The following is a 26,283-nucleotide window of genomic DNA, read 5'->3' as shown; positions in this document are numbered from 1 at the left end:
CCACGAAAATAATAATTATTTCTTCCTCTGCCACGATCATGACCGACCATGACCACGATTATTAACATTCACAACATTTACTTCAGGGAATGGTGTTGTTCCAGTTGGTCGATATTTGTGGTTTCATTAATAACTCGTTATTTTGTTCGGCCACGAGAAGATATGAAATTAGTTCAGCATATTGTTTAAAACCTTTATCTCGATATTGCTGCTGCAAGAGCATATTCGAGACATGAAATGTAGAAAATGTTTTCTCTAACATATCAGCATAAGTAATTTTCTCTCGCATAATAACAATTTTGAATTGATTTTAAATAATGCGGAATTATAATCACTTACTGATTTAAAATTTTGTAGCCTTAAATGCATCCACTCATAACAAGCTTTAGGAAGAATAACTGTTTTCTTTATGATAATACCTTTCTTTCAATTTTTTCCACAAGATACAGGGATCTTTTATTGTAAGATACCCCATTTTTAATCCCTCGTGGAGATGATGACGAAGGAAAATCATAGTTTTTTCTTTGTCCTAAGATGTCGTATTTCCTTCTTTAATTGTTTATCCCAAGTTCATCGCATCCAGGTGAATTTCGGCATCTAGCACTCATGACAAATAATTATTGTCATTAATGTCAAGGGTTGCAAATTCTAATTTTGTAAGGTTTGTCATGGAAACACTATCACAAAATATTATATTTATATTAGAAATTTACTATGTACTAAATATGCAAAATAACATTTAATTTTGTAATTATAATAAAGAGGAAAAAACTAACCTACCTTTAGGACCTACTTTCAGCAATGGAAGCAACAGGAGCTCGTGCTGATAACGTATTGTGAAATTGAGAAGCACAACGGAGCACAACATATATGGAGAAAATATAATATAATAATATATATTTAAATATAATAAATAAATAAATATAATATGATATAATAATAAACTGAAATTATAAAAAAAAAAAAAAAAAAATGGGCAATATGGAAATTTAAGTAAAATTTTGAAGTGGATTAACCAACCAATGTATATGATTTTAAGATTACCAAATGTCACTATTTATAGACAAAGTGACAAGTTCCTATATGGACACAGACACTAAGCATAATAACTATAATGCATGTGGAAAACATGAAGATTGACACTAAGCAATAAACATCTATTTATTATTATAATATTTATAATAGGTTAAATTTTTTCTAAAATATTTATCCGTGTGAGCTTATGTGCCTTTTATTTGACGAAAATTCAAATTATTAATCTTTTGTGCACCATAATAAATCAACTTCAAACCGTAAGGCTTGATTTTAGGATCGATTTTAAGATATGTGTTGGTCGTATAAATTAAATCTGGGTATTTTGAAAGTATATAGATTAAAATATTCAAATAATATGTATTTTTATCCAAACTTTTCTCTAAAAATTAACCATCAAATAGTTGTCAATAGGCCGTACATTTGATACCCCTGATTTCATAGTAAGAAAAAAAAAATAGTAGTTAGTAAACTTAGGAATTTTTGTTAAATAATATTATTTAATTTGCAAGCTTGTTCAACAAGTTTCTCGAGGCTATGAAAATTGTGTGACTATTAGATTTTACACTTTGTTCAATATTAATTTGTTGTCATGAAATTCATTCATATTGTACAAGGTCAATTTGTAACCACTAGATCGTTCATTTTGTTCAACGTCAAATTGCAGCCATTGGATTTGTTTGATGATCAATTCTATTTGGACTCCATATTACACACAAACCAAGTGATAAAAATATGAGGTAATAGAAAGAGTTAACTATAAAGCTTGTTTTTCCTCTATTAGAAAGAAAGTTTGTAACTTCTATTTTATGCAGTGGAATTCTTCTATTTCCCATGATTTTCACCTTAATTTGTTTAAGAGTTTTTCATGTAAATTTACTGTCTACTACTTTTTCCTCTTCTCAATCTATTGTAACAATGATCTTACTCTATTCGGTAGAGGTGGAAACGGTTTGGTTTGATTCGATTTGGTGGTCAAACTGAATTTTCTAATATGTGAAACGGAATCGAACCGAACCACATATATGCAGTTCGATTCGGTTTCAAATTTGGTTTTAGTATTTTTGAAAAATCTATGTTATATATATTTTTAATTAAAAACGGTTCGGTTTAGTCTAGTTTTCAATTCGATTTTTTCTTTACATTAAAAACGGTTTAGTTTTAAATTAGGTTTCACTCTTTTTATATATATATATAAATATATAGATAAATAAATAAATAAATATATATATATATTAGTTAAAAATGATTCACTTCGATTTCAAATTGGTTTTCGAAATTGAAATAGAACGGAACCGAATTAATTCGGTTTCAAAAAATTTTCAAACCGATCCCAACCGTATTTTTCGGTTTCATAAATTTTGGGTTCGATTTTTGCGATCTGAATGGTCATTCCTACTATTCGGTCACAATCATTCTCACTCATTTTCACATAGAATAAGGCATAATTAGAGAGGAAAAACAACCCTATCCACTTCTCCCATTACATTTTAAACAAAACTAATAATAGTAAAAGAAGGGTGTAAACCAAGGCAATATCTTAAAACAACCGTTGTGTATTAATAAATAAATGTAAGGCGTCATAGAAAGCTTGGTCTATACTCTATGCATACTTCTATAAGTTTCATTATCTAATAAAATCTACTTTGGCTAAATCTACCTCTCAAATCAAAATCTAGACCACTACGTTGACTCCACAAACTTCTAGGCAACTACTCATTCATATCTTTTCTGCATTCACTTTATAATTCTATACCAAAGTTGTGATGAAAGCAAAAATAAAAAGAGACATGACTTTCCTTTTTACCATTTCTCTCAAATTCATAATATAGATGTTGGATTGGATAATGATTTCATTTTTAGTTTGATGTATTTTTAATTTTTGTTTATTTACTTTTATATTTTAATTATGATTTTTAATGTTCTTAATGAAACACCTAAATTCTTAATAAAAATTTAAAAACAAGTACAACTTTTTTTTTAATTCTCAAAACTTAATTTAGTTTTTGAAGTATTAATAAAATGTGATAAAAGGGTATAACCAAAAACTCAATACTCAAAAATGGACCTTAAATACGTATTCTCTCCAACTGTAAAAATTATAATAGAAGTAGTTACAATTTACAACTCAATTTTTATTATTTTTACAAGGGTGGAGATATTTAAACCTTCCATCTTCAAAGATGTAACTGATTTTAATTAGTTAGTTGAGTTTAGGTTCATGTCTATATTACAATTAAAACTTTCAACTATGATTAATATGAGAAAAAAATACCAAATTTTGACTCTTAATGTATCGATTTTCATCTTAAAATTTCATCTCAATTTTAATACCTTAATAAGTTCCTATTCCAAATATCATTAAACAAAATTATTGTATGCATTCAAATATTCATGAGACATATGAACGATATGACATTGATAAAACTTGTGTATTTTAAAATTCAAACTCAATTTTTTGTTGCTATTATTGAATTTTGACAAGGTTACTCAAAGGTTAATTTGAACATTTAAATAAACTTATTTTTGTACTTTCATCTCAAATTAACAAGTTTACAAATTTTATAATATTTTATTTTATAAAAATTAATAAGTGAATAAACAAAAATTAAATCGAAGGTAAAATTTGCAACACTTAAAAAATTTATCGATAAAATTAAAAGTTTAAAAATCTAAATTGATATATTCTCACTCCATCATTTTCACAACTCAACTTATTAACATATGTACACACTTAAAAAAGAGTTGGACGTTGTAATTGCATTTATTTTATTATAACAATTATAATTCAAAGCTTTTTTTTTCTGCCATGTATCATTTTTTTAGATAAGAAGTAAAAAGTTTGAGGAGCTTACGTGGTTGAATAATTGCTTGGAGTGGGGACTTTAAATGGGAGAATGAAGAAGAACGGAATCTCTACGAGAAAACCAGCTGGAACCTATATTCAATGTCCAACACAACACCATCCATTAATATATATATATTTGTAGTGGAAATGGCACATGACCCCACGTGTTTCGTCTCATTTACAGATATATTTTTCCTTAACAAACCAATAATGCCACCTCTTAATTAATGAGGATATTATTGTAGATATGATATTATTTACTTTATTTTTCATTTCATCTAAAAGTTCTCATATTAAAAAAAATAGTTATTCTCACTTTTATATCCATAATCATCTTCCTATCTAATCAATGTGATATACGTTCGATTTCTTTGACTTTTGTCATATTCTAAAATCCATTTTTACTAATTATACAACTTTTTTATTTTATTTTATTTTGTGGACAAGAAATTATGCACCGTTATCATTCTACAAATAGTCTCAATACCATAATGTTCGGTCGTTCATTGATTCAAAATCAAATGGTCTCTTTTTTTTTTTTTTTATGAAAATTTTCTTTAATTTACCGAAAATATTCTTTTGCCTTTTGACTGTTGACTATTGAGCCAACCTCAACTTTATCTCCTCAATTAACTCCAGTCACTAGGGTTTGTTTACGGGGGAAAAGAAAAACTCCCATCGTTTTAATTCAAAGTAATATATGCATAGTTTCGAGGGAAAAAAAAGAAGTAATATATGTTTAAAAGCTTTTCCCCCTTTTTTTTTTTTTCTTTTTTGAGAAAAAATAGTTGTTCTTCTCCAAATCTTGAGTGTTGTAAAATGGTCATGTTGATTATTTTATTTTATTTTATTTGTTATTTTTTTTAATTGGTCATGTCGATTATTAATTTCAAGTGATGGTTTCTTTTTTTAACATTAATCTCTATCTACGTTTTATTAAAGCCAAATGCTTCATATACATTAATTACACATAATGGTAATCTACGGAAAAAAAATCAACTATATCATTTTGAAAGTTATTTTTTCTAACTTAACTTTTAATTATAGTAATCGCAATAAAGTTGTGAATCAGGAAGGTACCTTTCAATGGTTTTTCGATGCGAGTGTTCTGGCTTTCATGGAAATAAGAAACTAATATTATTGGATATAGGGGTTTGTTGCTTGATAATAAAGAAGGATTTTGAAAGCCACGTATGGGTTTCAAAAGTTCTGTTACTCCCCTATTTATGCAGAAGCATATGCAGTTTTGGAAGGTCTAAATTTTGCAGTGCTTGCTGGGACTGATCGGCCTTACAAATCTTTTCTGATTGTAAGATGCTTATTGATAGATCTACTTATTATTATTATCTAAAAGGAAAAAAAAAATTCCCTAATTTCAAATCTAAAAAAAAAAAAAGAAAAAAATTGCTCAAATTTTAATTTGAGATAAACAAAAAATGACGGATTCAAAACAAAATTCAAAATAAAGTTTTAAAAAAGAAAAATAATCAATTAGATCCGAAACCAAAGATCGAACCAACATGGAACCAATCCAATCTAAATCTAAATCATTAGTTTTGTCTTTTATTAGGCATCGGCTTGGTTCCCTATTTTACAAAACCAATATATATGTTTGAATTTTGATTGATCCCAAAATCAAAAAAAACGAATCGATTATCACCCCTAAATGCTATTTTTTCTTATAAAAAATAAATTATAGTGTGTGAATTTGAAATTGATTGTAACTTGTACAACAAAAATAGAACAGAATTTAAAGAATCAAATGTAACATGATAAGCTTTGAAGAATTACGATTATATAACCTTTATATTAAACTATGTACCCAAATATCCTCTTAAACTAAATAAATAAATAAAATATCTTCCCAATTCTGAGTGGAAAAAAAAAATGAAAGCATACTTTATTCTTCTCTATCCAAATCCCTTTAGTGATATAAATATAATATTCATAATGTAACCTTTATGTCATGAGTAATTAAATACAAAATAGTTTTCAAAAAATTCAAACAGACACTTAAGTGTAAAATTTCAAAATCACTAATGTGCGACCAATTAAATTATATTCATAAATACAAATATTAGCAATAATAAGCAATAAAATCAAATGTCATTTTTAGAATTAATTTCTAATTGAAAATTTCAGTATAATGGCCGAATTTGAAATCTACTACTACCCGAACAATTAAAATAGAAGATTTTTAATTTTAAGAATCAATTATAAAATGCCAACCTTGAGAATTAAAACTTTATGACTTTTACATAAAACTACCACAAAATAATAATAATAATAATAATAATAAATAATAAAAAACGAAGAGAAAAAATTATACAAAATATCCCTAAACTTTGTACTTTGTGTCAAAAGTACCCTTGAACCTTCAACATTTTAAAAAAATACCTTAAAACTTCAAAACAAGAGTTAAAAAATATTATTACCATTAGTTTTGTATGAAAACTATCAAATTTAGTGTAAAAATATCCTTAAACTTTTGAAAGTTTAAAAAATACTCTTACATTAAAAAAAAAAAAAGAAGAAATACTCTAAATATTAGCATATGAACAAAAACCGTTAATATTTTGCAACAAATAATTATTAGTTTCTCTTTTTTTTATTATTATTTTTTTTAGTACTATAATAGTAGGAGGAGAGATCGAACCTTTAACTTCTAAGAAGGAAAGTCATGACAATTACCGTTAAACTAAGCTCATTTTGGCAATGAGGTATTAATGGTTTTTGTTCATATATTAACCCTAAGAGTATTTTTTATTTTTTTACTTTTTAAATTTTAAGGATATTTTTAATATTTTAGACAATTTAAAAGTATTTTTAAAACAAAAATTTTAACAAATTCAAAACTAATGAAATGAGTATTTTTTATTTTTTTTTCTATATTTAAAGATATTTTAAAAACTTTTAAAAGTCGATGAGAAATTGAAAGTTGAGAAACATTTTTTATAATTTATATAAGAGTGGTTTGAAGGAACCGATGGAACATACGCATCAACGATAATATAAGTTAAAACAAAGTAATGTATTAATGTTAATAATAGTGGAGATCCACATCAAATAATCTTAAACAAATAAATAAACAAAGAAGTAGAATAAAAGGCACCTACATTATAGACTCCGAAAATAAAAGGAAAAACAAAAGAGTGAAAATCTTAACCTAAAAGAATCAAAAATAGAAAACAGAAAAGACACTTGTATGTCACACTGAATCCAAATAATTATAGAGAAAAAAGACAAGAGGTTATTAACTTATTAATCACTTAGCAAATAAATTTTCACAATAGGGCTATTCAAAGCAGGTTCTTTACGGTAATTTTTTTTTTCTTTTTCAAATGAGATGAAATTAAGAATTAGATTTTAAATAGCCGATTGAATGATAACTTAATTTAATTGGTTGAGACATAAATGCTATAGATCTGAATCAGTAATCAATAGTTGAATAGCATGTCATTTGAAATCGTACCTTGACATAAAAATATGGTTGTTACTACACTTCAACAGTGAAGGACCACTGTGCCTGTAAAAGCGAACTCTAAACTGCCATTGAAAATTATATAAAATTAATATGAAACAAGCTGAAGTCAACAAGGCACCAAAATTGCAACTTAATGAAGACAATAAGCCTACATAAGCGTTAACAAGAATATAAATAAGGCTACATAAGTGTTGATATAAATAAGGCTAAATTACAAATGTATCCTTAGACTTTGCTTTTATTTCATAAATACCCTAATCTTTCAAAAGTTACGCCATTATCTTGACCTGTCATATATGCTTCAAAACTAGAAATATATTAGAATTTTGGAAGAACATTAAAAACTAGAAAAATAGAAGACTCTACAACAAGAATGGATATTCCAACCCATTCCACCTATTTCAAATCTGAATTTCTATATAAATTCTAATATATTATTAAATTAAGAGTGTTTATGGAAAACTAAAGGTAATATTAGAAAATTTTTAAAAAATAAGAATAATGGGGGCACTTAAATTGTGAAAGAATAAAATTTACCAACCTTGGAATAACGTGGATGGGCAAAAGATGATGACCCTCATTGTTCCCAACGTTGAAATAAAGTTTTCTTTTAGTTGATGGAGAGGTATCATTAAAGTAGAGGGTCATATTTGTCATTTTGAAAAAAGCACTGTAGCATTGCACCACTGCCTTTTGCAGCCAAAAGTAAATCATAATGCACTTGTGCGTTGTTCCTTCCAATACTGCATTACTGTTTGTCTGATTGCCATGGGAGAGAAACTTCAGAGTTGTCCTTCCCATCCCACCATAACTATTTCCTTACTTGTTTCTCCTCATTCTTTCAAGTTTCAACCTCCATCAAAGCTGATGTAACTTTGGCCACAAAATTTAATTTTTACAGGTCCCCAGCTTTTATTTCTGCTTCCTGGATTTTCCTATATTGCAGCGACCAGGGAGGAAAGAATTAATGCCGATTCTAACCAGAATAAGTCATCAAACCGACTTTAAGTTCTAAACAACATTGTATATTCGATAAAAGTCGGTGGGTTTTCATCTCAAGAACTAGATTCTTTTTCTGGAGATCTGAAGCAGAACTGGGAGAATGTTCAAATCATGGAGCAAGAAGCAGAAGATCAAAGCTGTATTCAAATTGCAGTTCCAGGCAACACAGGTAATGATTTTTCAAGCCAGAGAAATTTGCTACATTTTTTTGTACTCTCCAAAAAATGTCGGAAATTTTTACTGATTTTTTTGTTTATTTATTTTAATTTTCATGTTAATTAATTATAAAATTTCAGTAATTTGGAGTTTGAACTTTTCTATCTCAATTTTGTAAGGAACAAGGTCTTACTCTGTATTGTTGATCTTCATTCAGGTGCCGAAGTTGAAGAAACCGGTTTTGATGATATCTTTGGTGCCAGATGATGTGGGAAAGCCGACAGTGAAGCTGGAGAAAGCTGCTATTCAAGATGGAACTTGTTACTGGGAGAATCCTGTTTATGAAACAGTCAAGCTTGTTAGGGAGATAAAAACAGGAAAAATCAATGAGAAAATTTACCATTTTGTTGTTGCAACTGTAAGGCATAGCAACAGAGACTTCCAAAATTTCTCCACTTTGTAACTTAGGCATCTGGTGGAGCAACTTGTAAAATTCTCATTGTATGTGTGCGTCTATGCAGGGCTCATCAAAATCTGGCTTTGTTGGCGAAGCTTCAATCGATTTTGCAGATTTTGAGGCCGAAACTGAACCCATGACAGTTTCCCTTCCTCTTAAGTTTGCAAACTCCGGCGCCATATTACATGTTGGTTCTCTATATTTCTCATCCACTTTGAGCTCTACTTAGCAATTTGACGTCTAATTTGAAGTTTATATATGTGAATGTTCCTGAAATTCATGGCTATTGGTTTAACAGGTGACTATTCACAAGATGGAGGGGGATAATGACCAAAGGTGGTAATAAGAATCTGAGATTCATTTTAATTGACAGTGTGACTTGTTTTCCTTTTTTTGTCTTCCACCTGCCGTCACCTTATGAAATTTTAGTTTCCAATTGACAGAGATTATGAAGAGAATGGAGTTGCAACACTTCAACATGAGAACAGCTTTAATAGCCAGCTTAGCTTTTCTAGTACAGAAGGAAACCATTATCCCACAGAAGTAAGGTGTCATTCCAATTTTCCAATTCATTTAGAATTTTGCAAGACACATTTTAATGAAGAATACTTTTCCTTGAAACCAATTTGATTGAAGATAGATTTTTCTTTCTTTTCCAATAAACAACTTCATAATTACTAAGGATAGCTTAACCCATGCGCTTGATCCAAATTATATTGGTTGGATTGCAGAATGGTAATATACATACATTACATGAGGATGCAGAACAAAATGGCAACTCTAGAGTGTCCCTTGGCTCCAATTCTGCTAAATTTGCATCATACTGGGATGGTAATAACGTTGAAAGAAATACTCAACGGGATTCCAGATCAATGAAGAATGCTATCCAAAGTCCTACCCTCTTATCACCCCTTAGACAGAACTCCATGCCTAAGAAGGCAACGGTGGACAGTGCTAGAGTGAAAAGCCAAGCACATAAACGATCAAATACAGAATGGTCGTTGGGTTCAGTTTCAGACGGAAGTTTTGGTGACTCAGGAAATAGTATTGAAGAAAACACTTCAAGAGAAAAGATGCACCACGTGCCAAATAATTCGATTGAAACAGTAAAAAATGAGAATGTTATGCTCATCAGAAAGTTAGAAGTAACAGAACTGGAGTTGCAGTCTCTTCGTAAACAGGTCACAAAGGAGACTATACAAGGGCAAAATCTATCACGACAAATCATTTGCCTTACTGAGGAAAGAGATGCACTCAAAACAGAGTGTAAACAACTCAAGTTCTTGAAGAAATGTAATGATGAGGTAGAAGACTCAAAAACTTTAAAGTCTGAGATAAAGGAAGCAAGGATTCAGCTGGCAGCAATAGGGGAAGAGCTTAAGCAGGAAAAGGAGTTACGTACTGATCTTCAGCTACAACTGCAGAAAACACAAGAGTCCAACTCTGATTTAGTTCTTGCTGTGAGAGATCTTGAAGAAATGGTTGAGCTAAAAAACCAGGTAATATCTGATCTTTCAAGAAGTTTAGAATCCTCGGAGAGTGATAGAGAACCGAAAATTGTTTATGATTGTAAAGAGAATAATGATGAAAACCCAAAACGTAAAGAATCGATTCAAGAGTATGACAATGTCAAGGAAGTGGACATGTTGAAACGGGAGATCAAAGATTTGAATGGAGAAATAGAAATGCACTTGAAGAACATAGAAGAGTTAGAGATGCATTTAGAACAACTCATGTTAGACAATGAAATTCTTAAGCACGAAAACAAAGACATCTCTGCAAAGTTCGAGAGAAACAAAACAGAATATCTCCGAAAACAGAATGAATACTCAGGTTCTCTGGCTGTTATAAAAGAACTGGAATCTGAAATAGAAAGACTAGAAGAAAAACTCCAAATACAAACTGAGGAGTTTTCAGAATCGTTGATTTCAATCAATGAGCTTGAAGGTCAGATCAAGCGTTTGGAGAGAGAATTGGAAAAGCAGACACACGAATATCATGACGAACTCAATGCCATCAAGCATGCCAATGTTCAGTTGGAAAAAATGGCTATAGAAGCAAAGGAAGTATTGAGTAAGACAAGATGGAAAAATGCCATAAAAGCCGTCTGTCTTCAGAAGAGAAGTAAAAGGTTTTCAATGGAAATGGCTTCCAAGTTAAATGATAATGAAAAGAGAATCACTAAAGCTGTCAAAGAAATCAATGAATTGCGTTTGCAGAAAATAGTACTGAAAGAAATGCTCCAGAAATCTAATGAAGAGTCAAGGCGAAATAGAGAAAAGTGCGAAGAAAAAATGCATGACCTTTCTTTCCAGCTAGAGTTAAAAACAAATGAAATGCATAACATGTCAATGGAGCTAGATAATAAGTCCAGACAACTTGAAGATGCGAAAAAGCATGAAAACTATCAACAGGAGGAAATCCAAATGCTGAAATCAAATATAGAAACAGTAAATGCAGAAAGGCACATTGCAAAGCAGACAGAGAGTGAACAACTTCAATGTTCGATTTCTGAAATGCAAGCATTGGAAGAAAGAAGGAAAGAGAGGGAAATTTTAGAAAGAGAGATGGCTTTTTCGAAGAGAGAAGCAGAAAAGGCACAGGAAGAGCTTACTAGAATGAAAGCTTCCAAGCACGAGCAAGATACATTAATTGACAATCTGCTAGCTGAAATGGAAAACCTTAGAGCACAAATTAATGAGTTGAAGAAGGAATCACAGACAGAAAGATCTGAGAAAGAAAACCTAAGAAAACAGGTATTCGATCTAAAGAGTGAACTACAAAATAAGGAGAGAGCTTCCAGCATGTCAAACATGAAGTTGGAAACTCGAGAAATTTCAGCTTTAAATCTAAACTCAGAATCAATTCATAATGTATCTCAAATGCTTCCTCATACCATACAGGAGCTTTCAACTTCAGAAGAGAGGATGCAGTTGCTTCAGGTACTTCTCGAGCCCTTTAACTAAATATCCAGATACAAAATTAGACACAACTCCGAAAAATTTGATGTTTTCAAATTACTCCCCACCATTGATATTAGTTCGAAAGTGCCAAAAATTAGAAAGATAGTTTCTTTTATTTATTTATTTATTTAATATCTGTGAGGGTCCGAGTCAGCTTGTGCAAACCTCTACTAATCTCACAGTACAACACCTGTTGTATGAAGAGGTAGAAGAAAGAAAGATAATATCTACTTTCATTGTATGAAATGACAGGTAAGAAGCTGATAATAACTATAGTAAACTCAAAAATATCTTTATTCTAGAGAAAATTCTCAACACTACAATATGAGAACAAGTTTATGTTCAGAATTAGTCTAAATGGTCAAAGCTCTTCGGCAAGTACAAAACTATATTAACTTAGCAACCTAATGTATTGTTTTTCTACTGTGAAGTATTATCAGTAATTATAGACATTCAGGATACTTCATCAAGGTGACTCCAGTCTCCATCTACATAAATTCCAGATCATGAATGAAGCATATGAAAAGAATTTCAAGCACTTAGTTTAGATATCATAGTTTTCTGAAAAAATTAAGAAGATATCAATAATAGAAAATGAATTAAATTTTCCCCTTACTAGACTAATATTTTGTGATATAACCCGAAAATATTGAAATATGAATATAACCAAACTACAAGATGAACTAAGTGTTCAAAATGCTTGAACCCTCCCAATATTGAGATTCACCTTCAAAACCTAATTCATTCTCCAATATTTCTTGTCTTTCTCCTTCTCCACTCCCCCTGTTTATAATAAACTACCATAACAACTTCTCTAACTAATTACTAGCGATGGTCTTAATACCCTAATTATTTCCTAGTAGCATTCCTATCGTAATGATACTTTGGTATGCAACCATTTAAGTTGAAATTTGTTTATTCATTGGCCTTGTACAAAACTTCTATAATTGTTATATTTTATTTTGTGTTTCATTTATATCACTTTATCCATGTTCTACTCTGTGCTAACACAGTAGATGTCTTTGAAATATAGGACATCAACCGTTCTGGTAACACCATGCCAAGTAATAAAGAAGCGAAAGTGGACCAGAACAATGTTCATGAAGCACTTCACGGAAGGTACAAGCAGTCAATCGATTAATTTTCAACACTATCTTTTTTGTCAGAATAATAAACATCTCCATGCATTAAAATGTTATCAAATCCAAGCAACCGTGGGTAATTGGGAATATATACTCCCAGAAAAGTCAACAATCAGAAGCATGTACATTTCGTTTTTTTACTTAATACTTTTTGGTTCTTATAATAGCTCTTTTATTATATATATAATTGTTAATTCTGATTTGCAGGAAAGTGGACTCTAAGTCATCATATAAGGAACTCAAATCGTCAACTTCTGGTAAAAATAATGAGGACCGTTATATTGACCTCCTTACTGAAATGTCTTCTCTAAAGGAGAGGAATCAAACTATGGAAAGAGAGCTGAAAGAAATGGAGGAGAGATATTCAGAAATAAGTCTCAAATTTGCAGAAGTAGAAGGTGAAAGACAACAACTTGTAATGACTGTGCGAAACCTTAAAAATAGTAAAAGAATTTAGTATTTTATCAGGTCCTTGATCAAGTCATTTGAGAATATTCATGGCTCTAGCAGGAAAATATTGATTGATTATACAGAAAACTTGGTACAACCAATTCATTGAAAATTACAAAAGTATAGATATGTGCTGTCAGAAAATTATTCCCTCTGTTTTTATTTCTGTTGGGGAACAGGCCCTTTTTTCTCCTTAACCCTCAAGCTTCAGCACCAAACTGGGACTCGGGGGGGCTTATATTCCAGAATTTTTTTTGAGTTTGCTCCCAACTAGCTTGCAATACGCAGGGTTCAAAAATTTATTGGTAACAATTTGATGAAGGGTATAATCATAGTTGACACATTTGTCCTTAAGCCATCCATTCTAGATAAGGGCTTTATTAAGTTGATCAAAATCATGATTCGAATACAGTTCTATGAAGAGAAAAACTGTCACTTTTAAGTCAGCAATTCATATTGACACATGGGAAAAAAATTCAATGAAGTGCATTTGACTGGAATTTTGAATGATGAGCTCTCAAACATGGGACACAATCTTTCTTCCATGGTTAAATTATGTAAAATGGCATTTGAGTATGAAAATAAATTCTACGCTTGTCGCCATAAGATGTTTAAACACAACTGAGAATGTTACAGTGCTTTGGTTCTCTGCCATGGTCACGACTCACGAGTCATGAAATCACAGAGTGCTGCTCCTTGCAAGTTACAGGTTTTGAAATAACAAAACATAAATCACCAAATCACCACTTTCAAAATTTTTATAAAAGCAATTCCTAGAAATTAACACTGCGTTCTAGTTACAGTCGGCTTTGGGAACTTTATAGATTGGTATCGCTTGAAGAAATTGCTTCGTTTAATTTTTCTGGAGAAAGGTTTTTAAAGTAAAAGTGTACATCTTTACGCAAATTAGAAATAAGAGTTTCATCAGCAGGCTGGTATTGATTATGACACTAATCATGTGTAGTTGATAGGATAATGTCAATATGAGAATTCTATGCTTCTAAGTTATTACTAAAGGAAGATGTAGCTGTAGCTTCAATAAACCTTACTAGTGAAATATCAAGGATATCACTTTTGCGAGTAAGTTGTAGTATCAATCATTTGAGTTGTACTAGAATAGTCCACTGTTGAAAATCTGCGTATTAAGCATAATTACTGGTATTTATAACTTCAAAGATATGATATTAAAGAAGAAAGACTTCAAGAATGACCTGTTAGTTTGCCAGTATATCCAGTGTTCTATTGCATCATTTATTACCAAGTTTCTGTGAGCTTTTTCCTGAACCATAATTGTCATTGCTCCAGACCAGCTTAGTTTGGCTCCCATTGCCATCAGTTGCAAAAGATAAAGTCTGAAATTGATTTCAGAGAAAAATTTGAAAAAGAATGTAGAATACTGTCTAACATATGATATCAGAAATAAGCACATACAAACCTGTCTTGATCTTTTATCAATAGGCGTCCATGAAGAAAATTTATTATTTGAAGCTAATACATTCTTGGACGAGTTTGATGATTGCAATGATTTCTTCTGCCTCTTTTGATCCGGTTTCTTCAGAGTGCTGCCCCCTTGGTACTTGAAAAATTCAAGAATGGAGGGACTTCTTCTTTTGACAGTTTTTTTAACATTACTCAAATTCTCAGGAAAAGGTGAAGATGAGCCACGTGGAGCAGAATTCCGACGGTTTTTGCTTTTTTCCCTAATTCGGTTAAGAAATTCAATAGTCCAAGGTGAACTTTCTTGAAGATGTTTCGAACGGAGGGCAAAGGACAACGGGGTTACATCTGAATGTGATGTGTCCTTTTGTGAGAGTGAAAATAATAGTTTTGAATCTCTTACAGGATTTTGTACTAAACCCTCATCTGAGTGATCATCCTTGTACCGAAGAGGCATAATACTGGGTTCGAAACTAGGATCGGGAAACTGATTGTCCAATCCTCGCAAATTCTGCCCATGCAAATTGATAGAACTCCAAAAATCTGAATTTGAGTTGTTCCCAATATCAACTGCACAGAAAGGGTGATCGCTTTGTCCACAAGACAATCGTCTTTGAATTTTGGACTTTCTTGATGAATCTTTTTCATTATCAAGCATCGAAGGCAAGAAAGTCATAGGAGCCATAGGTGCAAAGTGATCTTTTAATACGGTGTTATCAATCAGGTTAACTACTTCACCTATAAGCTCCTCATGCTGATTCTCAGACTTATTCATATTATGAAAGTTTTGTACTTTCTTTTTATTTCGGTCTGATCCTTGATTTTGAACAAATGATGAGCAACGCCCTCTAATCTCATCGGATATTTCAGGAGCTGTGGAGATCCAAGAATCACGTGGCTTACAGACCCCGGTAGGATCCATCGATATAGATGCATCAAAAGACTCTAGATTATGGTTTTGATTAAACAAATTATTTACAGATGAAGAAAACCCTTTGAGATCACAAAAGATTTCGGGATCTTCAAACATTTGAGAACCAAATGACTTGGATGCTGCTAAAGTTTCTGCAGTGTCAGTAGTGAACGGTTTCAGCGTATAGGAATTCAAAAACTCCATATTTTTATCAATGCATTGTGTAACACCGTTGAAGTTTCTTTTCTTTCTCTCAGAATTACCACTAAAGTGACACATTTCTGAATCAGGACCAGAGGATACAGAAGATGAGCAGTCTGTCATCACGGATTTTGAATCCTCCCGCTCACCATATTTGCACAGAGCACTAAATAGAGAGACACTTTCATCAGGAATACGATATTTTCTAATTGCTTGGAGCCTGTGCTCATGTGGCCACTCTAGAAAGTCAGCAAGAATGCTTTCTGAAGAAAGTATCCCGTGAGCTGCCAAAGGATTAATTGAAGGGAAACTCGTAAGAAATGATTCTGCAAGAGTTTCTGATTCAGACATCTTGGGGTATAGGCACCTAGCCGTGAACTTAGAAAAGTTCTCAATGCAGCCCAGGATAATTTCATCCGTCAATTCAGATGAATAGGAGCAGAAGAGCTGAAAATCAATCTCTAAACTTGCTGCTGCTGCATAAAGTCCATCTGATGATTCCATTACGATGGAAAGGGAACCGATTTCTCCCTCAAAGACCTGAAGAGAGATCTACTATTTGTATCAATAGATAAAATAACCAATATCAGGGATTATGCACCCATTGCTGGTTAGAATATACCGACAATAACAATCAATTTTCAGTCTACCAATTAATTCCTGCACAATGATGGAAGAATTTCCATGTCCATCTAGCAAATGTAGGAATTGTAGAACAGCTAATAATGAATGTAAGATCCTAGAGACAATGACATTTATCATGCATACATTGTAATCACTTTACTAAAATCACGTTAAATTTTCACAAATTTTTATGCACAAATTTGTTCGTCACTTTTCATAATTGCAATATCAGAAATAAGTTAATAGAACCAAGTTTTGAATGCTTAAAGAAAATGAAGAACAGTATTATGCAAGCCTGTTTGCAAACTCCAGGAAATTAAGGACTCTTTCCACGAACGAACCATGAACCAGGGGATGTGTTTTTGGGGGAAGGGACAAGTTCACAGAAGCAGATTTTTATATCTAAAATATTGCTCCAGTCAAATTTCTTGGGTTTTGATTAAATGCTTCTACCTAAGACTTGAAAACAAGCTGTTGAGTTGACTGGTTTGGTTCTACCTCCTGTGGTATTTATTAGCAAACCACCTTTTTTTGGCACCTCCTAAAATTGGATAAATCTAGCATCCTCAGGAAGAACACAACGGTATGCTCAAGCAGTTCGGTTATAAAATTGTGACAATGATGTCAAATGCATAGGAAGAGAGTCAAGAAGGAAAGAAAAGAAGGTAATGGAAGGTAGTCTCTTATAAATAATAAGAATAAATAGGAAGCCTTCACAGGGTAGAAAAGTTACCAGAACGCAACCCCGAAAAGCTAGACTTAGAGATGTCAAAACATCCGTTGCAATATTGTCTATGCATGAATTCAAGCATGAAGAAGCTTCATTTGAAGTACCGGCTTTCCTGAGAATATTTGTGCAGTCATACCATATTAAGCAAATTCCAGAAGTAATTATTAGATCCACAGGCAAACTCATATCTCGTTCCACAACCTGCACACCTTCTTTCTCCAATGTAAGAATCCTTTGATACGAACTTCTTCTACATACAATCATTTCCTTTTCGAATTTCTGAGTGTTAACAATAATAATTGCTTCAGGAAATGACACGAGGTCAATATGTTGAGGTTTATCTAAGACTGGTACTGCTGGCATTCGTAGAGGCATGCTGCGATCCCCTGCTTCAATTGTTTCCTCTGAAGATGCCAATGTACACTTTTCCTCAACAGGTAAAATGTTCAACAATTTTATTAACAACCTGGTCTGATTCTCCACCAAAGACTTCTCTTCCTAAGAACATATAGAATTAATCAAATGTAAAGTTATGGATACATATGTTAAAATATTTTTGTCAACTCAATAGAAGCATCTAATCCCATAATAATCATTGGCATTACGTAATATCAATAGATTTTATTATCAGCAAACTTGCATGAGAAACAAACTTACGATTGTCAATTCATTATGTTGAGGCAGATCAACACCTTCACAAAATGCTTCGCAATTTCCACCCTTATCCAGCCCCAATATTACAAAGTGTATATGAGGCATGTCGATTAATTTTGAAAAATAAGTGGCGATCTGAGAAGAACCATTCGGACCTCCATATTCCAAGATAATGCTAAATCTGTTGAATGGAAAACTCCCGGATACGTACCTTGAAAGAAGAACAACTAGTTTTAGTTCTTCAAAGCACATTATTGAATTAGAATGTGCCATACTAATAATTGAGAATTCAACGCAATATCAAAAGGCCAAAAATTAGATGAAACTGAAAATTTGGAAGTTTCCATACCAGGAGAATTGCATTTTAATTCCATACGTTTCAATTTTAATATTGTTTTTACTGATACAAGAAGCATGGAACACCATGTCACAGTTCACAATTGTTAAAATAGTAAATTTACCTCAACACTTGAATTTCAATTTCCAGAGCATCGGCCAGTTGCTTTTGAGTACTAAAAGGAAAACTACGAACATAATATTCAAAAAAAAAAAAAAAAAAAAAAAATCCTAAGACAGCTAGGACACTAAGTTTAAGGAGAAAATATAAAAATAAAAGTACTGCAATAAGCATCTACAAGTCAAATTGGTTAGATGAAGATCAACGAGGAAGGTATTCTTTTCATAAATTAAAAACCAAGGTATAAAATTAGATAAACATTGAATAACAAATTAAATTATAGGTTTAGAGAAAATAAATCTATTATGCACTAAAAAAACCAGAATTGCAGAAATAAAGTTAAAATCTCATGAAACTCATAAAATGAATTCATCTGTTGCTGCATATTACCTGCAGTGAAAGCCAACCAACTGATAACGAAGAAGTGAATGTTTAATTATCCATGCCAACATCCCTCATTGTTCATTACATGTTAAGTTACCAGTTTTGTTAAACATATAAAATATATACCTGCAATTAGCTTGTGAAATGTTTACATAGTAAAGCTAGAACTTACTCTTGGGATACCAATAAACAATTGGAAACAAGGCCATCCACCATAATGGTTGCATTAGACACTTGATCATCCGTAGGACTCCCATAATTTAGCTCTTCAAAAGATAAGCCCAAGGACCCGAGTAGTTTTTTCAATGACCACCAAAAGATTCGGTTTGCTACAACCAGAACTTTGAGAGTACTAGTAGAAGTCTTTGAGCATAATATATCCTGGATAGTAGTAAGTGCCGGATGTGATAAGGTAATTTCTCTGTCAACCTTTTTTCCTGCCTCCTCAATCAAGGACACCAAGAAACCCAACCTCGATTTTAAACAATCCATGCTCTGACATAACTTCTTTAGATATAGATGAGCTGGGTAGATACCATAGTAACACAAATACCAAGCTATCTGTTTAGTGGCATATAACGTGGCTAATGTCATTATTTTTTCTTCCCAGTAGGTACTGGTTCCTTGCAAGCATATTTTTTCAACACAGTCTATCAACTTCTGTTTCTGAAGGCTGAGCATTAAAGAATAATCATCAGCTACATACGGAAGATATGTCTTCCTCAGCTCTGTCTCATTCTGCAAAATAGCTAGATATGTTTTCTCAGAGTTGTTGATGAGATGTAGAATGTTATCAGACAGAAAAACTTGATGTAATACAACATTCAGTTGTTTCAGTCTACCATCAGCAGTGGACAATTGTTTCAGACTACAATCAACACTGGACACAGAAGGCTCATTACTCAATTTTCCATCACATGGAACCTTGGGGAACATAATATTGGTGTTAATTGCACTAAATACAGATTCATTTTTTCCCACACCAGCAGGTTTCTGAGAATTCAAGAACAAGTTGGGATCGTTGGACTCTGATTTTGATTTCCATGACGATAAAGCCTTCTTGGTATTTCCATCAGCTGCAAGATCTTGCCTTCCTTTTTGATGACATCTATCATTCAACAATTTTCTTGAAGCAACAAAAACGGTTTCACTAGGAGGCATAGAAATACCATCAGGAAAAGACTCCTTTAATTCATCCTTGTCTCCTGTTGTTTCTCTGACTAAAGCTTCATCTGAGAAAACATATGTATAGAATGTACTATCATTTCCACAAGGTTCCTGATCAAATTCTATGGGTTTCAAATTAATTTCTTCCAAAATATTCTGATACGACGAATAAATTCCAGAGCTGCAGCTATTTTCCTCCAATAGATACCAATCCAAATATATGTCATCAGAAGCAGATAATGATTGTGCATTTAGGTTTGCTAATACATCCTCTATGAAGGCAAGCAGTGGTCTTTCAGATCCCTGACTAGATAGGATAGGTACAGGTAATGACTTGAACGTGTCATCTACAAGAGCAAGTTCATGACAAACAATCAATTCATTGAAACTCTTGAAATTCGTGCTTTCCATGGATATACAGTCGCCAATTTCTGACAAGGCTGATAATTCCAAATCAAAGAAGATTCCAAAAGGTTGATCCAAGTATATGTCCAACAGCTGGAATTCTTCAAAACTAGCAGGTCCTAAAGGAAAATCAAAACTTGATTTTGTGTGAACTGCAGAGCTTGCTGGAATCTCCAAAGTTTCTATCAAGCTCATTAACTCTGATCCTCCCAAAATGTCAAGAGATACCATCTCAGAAACTGCACATGGCCTTAAAATATGATCCGAAAGAAACTCTTCAATGTCACACTTCATGGAGCACAAATATTCTTCATTGCTGACAAGTAAATTATCATCTTGTATCCTGTGAGGTTCAGTATTATCAAGAATATAAAAAAGTTCATCCTGCAAGGATAAGAATGCCAAAGTTTCAAGAACCATCTCGTCTACTTCTAAGAAGGGAAAAGTCAATTGATTCGATAGGCTCCGGTCCTGAGAAAAATCGTCTTCAAACGAGAAAGATCTTTGGTCCAAGAGATATTCTGAGGTAATGCCTTCAACAGCATAAACTGATTCCTTCACCTCCGAAGAGTACTTAAGAAGGCCTTGATTCAGTGTCTTCTGCAAGAACTACTCAGATTATCATCATTTTATCCATAACTAGAAACCTTGAAAAAAAAAACACAATAAAAATAAAATAAAATAAAGTTCTACAAGAAGAAACGGAAGTTGGAAAAATATAAAATTCATGCATGTGAAAGAAATAGCAGTGAGATCTTGAATAGAAAGAGTTGGTTACAAGAAAACCTAACGACAGTTAGGTTTAAAGTATCATCACTAGCATTAGTAAACATATATACAATTTTGGAAGGATTTACAGGATATTTGAAGAAAATGACTTCAGAAAAATGAGTGCAGAATATAAAAAGCTGACTAGAGGACATAATACATTATTCAAATTTAAGGAAAAACCATAATTTTATTATTCTGTTGCAAACGTATATTTTCTCCATAACCCACAAATATTTAATCCATTATGCAGATTGAGTTATAGGAAACTGAAAATAAAGTGAGTAACTCATACTCTTAGTGTGATTTTCAATGTACCTCCAATAATGTTAGTAACAGATAGCTAAATGAATTAATCATTATTTCTAAGTTTTAAGTTTTCAATCCTCTAAAATCTCAGAGAGAGAGAGAGAAATCATTATCTTCTTCCAAGCAAAATCCTCACTTCAGATAAGGTGCAAAGACTTGCAGAAAATTTTGCACCTGTCTAATTATAATAATTTTATTGTCTTCTTTATTCTAAGATAATGTCTTCCAAACTAGATTTCCTTACTTCTGATTCCATTATCTATATTACAATCACTTTATCATCTTCCTTGTTCTAAAATAAGCCGCCTAAACCAGCATCTGTAACTGCTTACTCCACAATTATAGTAACTTGATCATTTTCCTTGTACTTAAACAATTTCTTCTAAACCAGATTTCATCATTGCATATTCCATTGTCCATCAGAATCGTAAGATATGGCAAAATGTCGGAAGTGAGGATTTTCATATTAAGATGAAACATTGCTTATTCCTGTTATGTTTATGCATATTAAGATGAAAGAAACTCTGGCTCTTCCCATCAATTATGGAAATTGTTTACAAGGATATTCCACTTACAAGATCAAATTCGACCTCTGACAATACCGTAAGAATTTGTACCTCCTCCTTCTCAAACAAGAAAGCATTTTCCTGCAGATATCAGAAAAACAATAAATAAGAATCAGTCAAGTAGAATAAACAAGAATTCCTTTAAAATCTTCACTTCCAATAGGCATACACCCTACCACGGATGCATCAAGCTGAGGCGTTTCAAATTGGATCATATCATATGCAAGGTTTCTATTCCTTGTATCAGTCCCAATATCCTTCTGCCATAAATATTTTAACATTCAAATCGTCATCATACCATAACAAATGCAACAAAGTAACTTAGCTCAAGATAGCCAGAACTGCACTTTTACAAATTCAATCTCCGAAGTTTCAGAACCAAAATTCTTCCAGCCCCCCTCCATGTTTTCTTCGTATTTACCCTTGGCTTCTTCCTGCAATCCATAGAGATGAATTACTCAAAGGAAAGAGGAAATCCTGAAAAAGTGATGGAAGTTCAACCTAGAATGTACTAAAGAAAGTATCTAAAAGTTCAAGAAGAATTGAAAAGCATAATCACGATTCTTTTATTTGGGGAAACACACAAACGAAGACTTGCCCAAAGAAGGTAAAAAAAGAAATGGTTTAAAATAATATGTCATGATTCATTCTAGCTAGTTCTCCTATTGCAGGTTGCAAAATAAATCATTAAGGTTAGTTCCTTAGTTAGAATGACAGGTGTTCTGCGACATTACTCTATCTAGCTTAATCTAATCTATACCCGACTATTAAATCATTAACTGCATTTTCCTTCGATGGAGAAACATTTGTATGACCAAACAAAGCATAAATTACGAGAACTTCCAAGATATACCTTTGAGAATCAAAAGAATACACTGAAGAGTTCCCATAATCTGAATACCCATTATAGGTAAATCAATATGAGAACCTCAAGAGCTGTTATTTCTAAACCAATGTTGTACTAATTTTAAAGATTGTCTTAAGGGCTTGTTAATTACAATTCTAATCAAACTTAATTATATATTTTTAAAAAATTGTATTAGGATAGTAGCGGTGTTTTCAGATGTAAGATTGTAATTTTAAAGGTTTTCCAAAGATGAGGCATTTGAATAGCATTGCTGAGAAATCTATAATAAATATAAATTGTATTATTATTATTATTGAAGAAGAAGAAAAGAAAATGTTAATAATCATGATAAAGATTAATATATTTTCATCTTTGTATATTATTATTTTCATATTTGTTAAATAAAGAAACAATAGAATCAAAATGTACTTTAAGAATCAACTATTACTATAAGAGTTATTTGGTCCCAGTTCAACTAGTCACAATATTGATAGGTTAGGTTCGTTAAATATAGAGAAGCTGCAGACAACAGAAATTTTAATTATTACTTCCTAGTCAGCATGCGTGCTATTTTGCATTCGAATCAACTTCAAATAACTATGGGAGGAAGGAAGAAGTCATTCTCCTAGACACCAAGCTTTGTGATTCCCTATGAGAAATCTTCTCTAGCAGTTATTTTGTACTTTATAGATTATATTTCACTTTGAAGATGCATTTCCATGAAAAAGTTAGACTGGAAGACAGAAATATATATATATATATATATCAAAAACGGTTCATCCAAAAAACTCTCGAATTGGATATACATGAAAAACATGAATAAAAGTGTTTATAGGAAATCGTTTCATGTTCTTAATTAAAAAACCTCCAGATTACAAATTTTCCCTAACAATGATGTGATTCTTGAGTTCGATCACCGCTCTGGCTTCACGTAAAAATAATTATATAATTAATTAAGGCAGAAATTAGGACCTCTGAAGAATATTATCTTTGATAACCTTAAAAATCGCAGAAATTGAGCTAAAGAGTACTCCTCGACTTAATCAAGCTTAGTTTGCAGTGTTATTAAACACAAACTTCATACAAACTCCTATGAACAGAAAAAAATTAACAGCCGCAAACAGTAAACTGCATTAACTCGAGATCTGAAATGAAATCGAATAACATTGATTGAGCAAAAAATTTTACCTCCAGAAATCGAGTTTCAACACTTCCCGAAGAGAAAATCCTGTCCCTGGAACCATGGAGTCTCGAAGACCAATCACAAGCATCGCGATAATCATTATCATCGTCGATTCTCCGAGGAATAACGTCGTCAAAGAACTTGGTGAGAGCAGAGTCGATTGTTAACCTATCGATTCCAAGAGAGACTTGAGGGACAAAATCGAAGTGTAGGAGGTCGCCGACGGTGGAAAGTGGCTTCGAAGCAACGTGAGGGACAGGGAAACGGTGGAAGGAATCGTTTTCTGGAGCGAAGTAATCAATGTCGAGAAACCGAGTTCGCATTTTCAGCGACTGAGAACGAGAGATGATAGAAAGAGAGACAACGGTCACAGTGACGATAAACTGAATTTGGCGCTTCAAATGGTGGTGTTATATATTCCCAATTTTAAATTGGGTCATAGCAAAAATAAAGTGTTGGTTTCAAATATAAAAAACTAAATCAAAATATTTATAAATATAGTAAAATTTTATTGTCCGTTTGCGATAAAGTACGATAGATTATTATGATAGACATAGTTAGGTAGATAAAGGATGATATTTTTCCATTATTTATAAATATTTTCAATAGTTTTGTCATTTAAAATAATTTTTCAAAAATTTAAACTCCTTAAAAAAAGCAAAAATAAAAACATTATTTAGTGATAGGTTTTTCAACATACATACACACACATATACACAGACATACATATATATTATAACTTTATTTTTTTTGTATTTTTCCAATTTTACCCTCTTTTGTGTATCTATATGTATTTTAATAATATATCTAAAATACTTTAGGTTTGGTGAATCAATTGATATATTTTATACTATATATCAGACCACTTATGTATTTTATATTTGATAGATTGGTTAGTTATACATAACGTTCGAAATATCGAAGTCTTGATTTTATGGAAATATTGATAGTAATGATAAATTTCAGAAAACTTTATAGAAATGAATGAAAATGGATGAAAAATGTATAATTAGTCAATAAAACTTCATTGTGGCTTAATTAGACTCTAAATGACCATTTTTAATCATCATTTCTATAAAATAAGATAACATTTGGATGTATATTGTAAATGTTTGTATAAATGTCAATGCAACAGAAATTTAAAAAATAAATGGAAAAATAATTATAAAATAATATCAAATATTTATAATTACAAAATTAATTTGCATCGTAGAATATTTGAATACAAAATGGGATTTTTTTTCAAATATAATAAAATGAGTCAATTTATTTATAAATATAGCAGTATGTCAATGCTTATTACTGTCTATTACTGATAGACAGATACATTTGTTATATTTAAAAATATTTTAAGTTGTTTTGTCATTTAAAATAATTACCCAAAATAATTATAAATTATTCTTCATAATGTGCACCTGCCAAATTACAAAAAGACAATAACCTTCAATTCTAACTTACATTAGAAGCGAGGATTGAAATTAAGGTGCGAAGAAAGAGAAAATGGAAACTTGATTTTACCAAGAGCCTTGGTAAATACATCAACAAATTTGCTCCTTTGGATGTATCTTCTCCAATTGGATGTTTTGCGTCAAGACTTTTTCTCGAATAAAGTGAAAATGTGTTTCAATGTACTTTGTATGAGCATGAAATAATAGATTTCCTGCAAGCTTGATTACAATTTCATCATCACAAAAAAAAAAAAAAAAAGAAAAAGGAAACCATGTAGTTTAAACTAGAAAGATTTCTCCCATAAGCCTTTTCAGCCAAATATACTCCTTGGTAGCCATAGTAGCTGCTACATATTCTGCTTCACAACTTGAAAGAGCAACAAAAGATTGTTTCTTATAGCACCATGAAATAGCTCCTGAACCTATATTGAAATAGTACCTTGTTATGGAACGTTTTTCATTTACATTACCAGCCCAATCTGTATCAACAAAACCACTTAAAACAAAAGATGTAATTTATTTATACAACAATTCAAAACATAGGGTGCACTACACATATTGTAGAATCTTCTTTGCTGCAATTAAATTAGCTTCACATGGTTTATCCATAAACTGAGTAACAATACCAAAATAGTAAGAAATGACAGGTCTTGATA

General features: G+C 31.7%; 2 protein-coding genes and 1 long non-coding RNA gene across 4 annotated transcripts; 2 read left to right on the top strand and 1 right to left on the bottom strand.

The window, feature by feature from the left end:
- The first annotated feature begins 8,083 nt into the window (after nt 1–8,083).
- LOC120077492 (Myosin heavy chain-related protein) lies at nt 8,084–13,681 on the top strand. The gene is made up of 8 exons (XM_039031393.2): nt 8,084–8,535; nt 8,740–8,940; nt 9,044–9,166; nt 9,278–9,315; nt 9,423–9,522; nt 9,711–11,921; nt 12,976–13,061; nt 13,292–13,681. Exons 1-8 carry the CDS (start codon nt 8,467–8,469, stop codon nt 13,539–13,541), a joined length of 3,078 nt encoding a protein of 1,025 aa, XP_038887321.2. The 5' UTR covers nt 8,084–8,466; the 3' UTR covers nt 13,542–13,681.
- Nucleotides 13,682–14,568: 887 nt separating this feature from the next.
- SHOC1 (shortage in chiasmata 1) lies at nt 14,569–24,558 on the bottom strand. 2 transcript variants are annotated; one of them, XM_090314172.1, is made up of 10 exons: nt 24,185–24,558; nt 22,497–22,583; nt 22,326–22,409; nt 22,159–22,230; nt 19,107–21,106; nt 18,097–18,304; nt 17,443–17,937; nt 14,970–16,625; nt 14,746–14,886; nt 14,569–14,669 (listed from the first exon to the last, which is right to left on the bottom strand). In XM_090314172.1, exons 1-9 carry the CDS (start codon nt 24,500–24,502, stop codon nt 14,782–14,784), a joined length of 5,025 nt encoding a protein of 1,674 aa, XP_090170298.1. In that variant the 5' UTR covers nt 24,503–24,558; the 3' UTR covers nt 14,569–14,669; nt 14,746–14,781. The 2 variants fall into 2 exon arrangements, with proteins under 2 accessions (XP_090170298.1, XP_038887320.2); XM_039031392.2 differs by having other exon boundaries at nt 14,569–14,886.
- LOC150035937 (uncharacterized) lies at nt 15,556–16,863 on the top strand. Its single transcript, XR_016529848.1, has 3 exons — nt 15,556–15,695; nt 15,842–15,882; nt 16,175–16,863. It is a non-coding gene; the product is annotated as an uncharacterized LOC150035937 (long non-coding RNA).
- Nucleotides 24,559–26,283: the final 1,725 nt, after the last annotated feature.

This window comes from Benincasa hispida, chromosome 5 (genome assembly GCF_027475165.1).
Source record: "Benincasa hispida cultivar pf3 chromosome 5, pf3_genome.v1.1, whole genome shotgun sequence".
NCBI classification, from domain to species: domain Eukaryota; kingdom Viridiplantae; phylum Streptophyta; class Magnoliopsida; order Cucurbitales; family Cucurbitaceae; genus Benincasa; species Benincasa hispida.
This window is presented reverse-complemented; position numbering and strand designations above follow the sequence as displayed.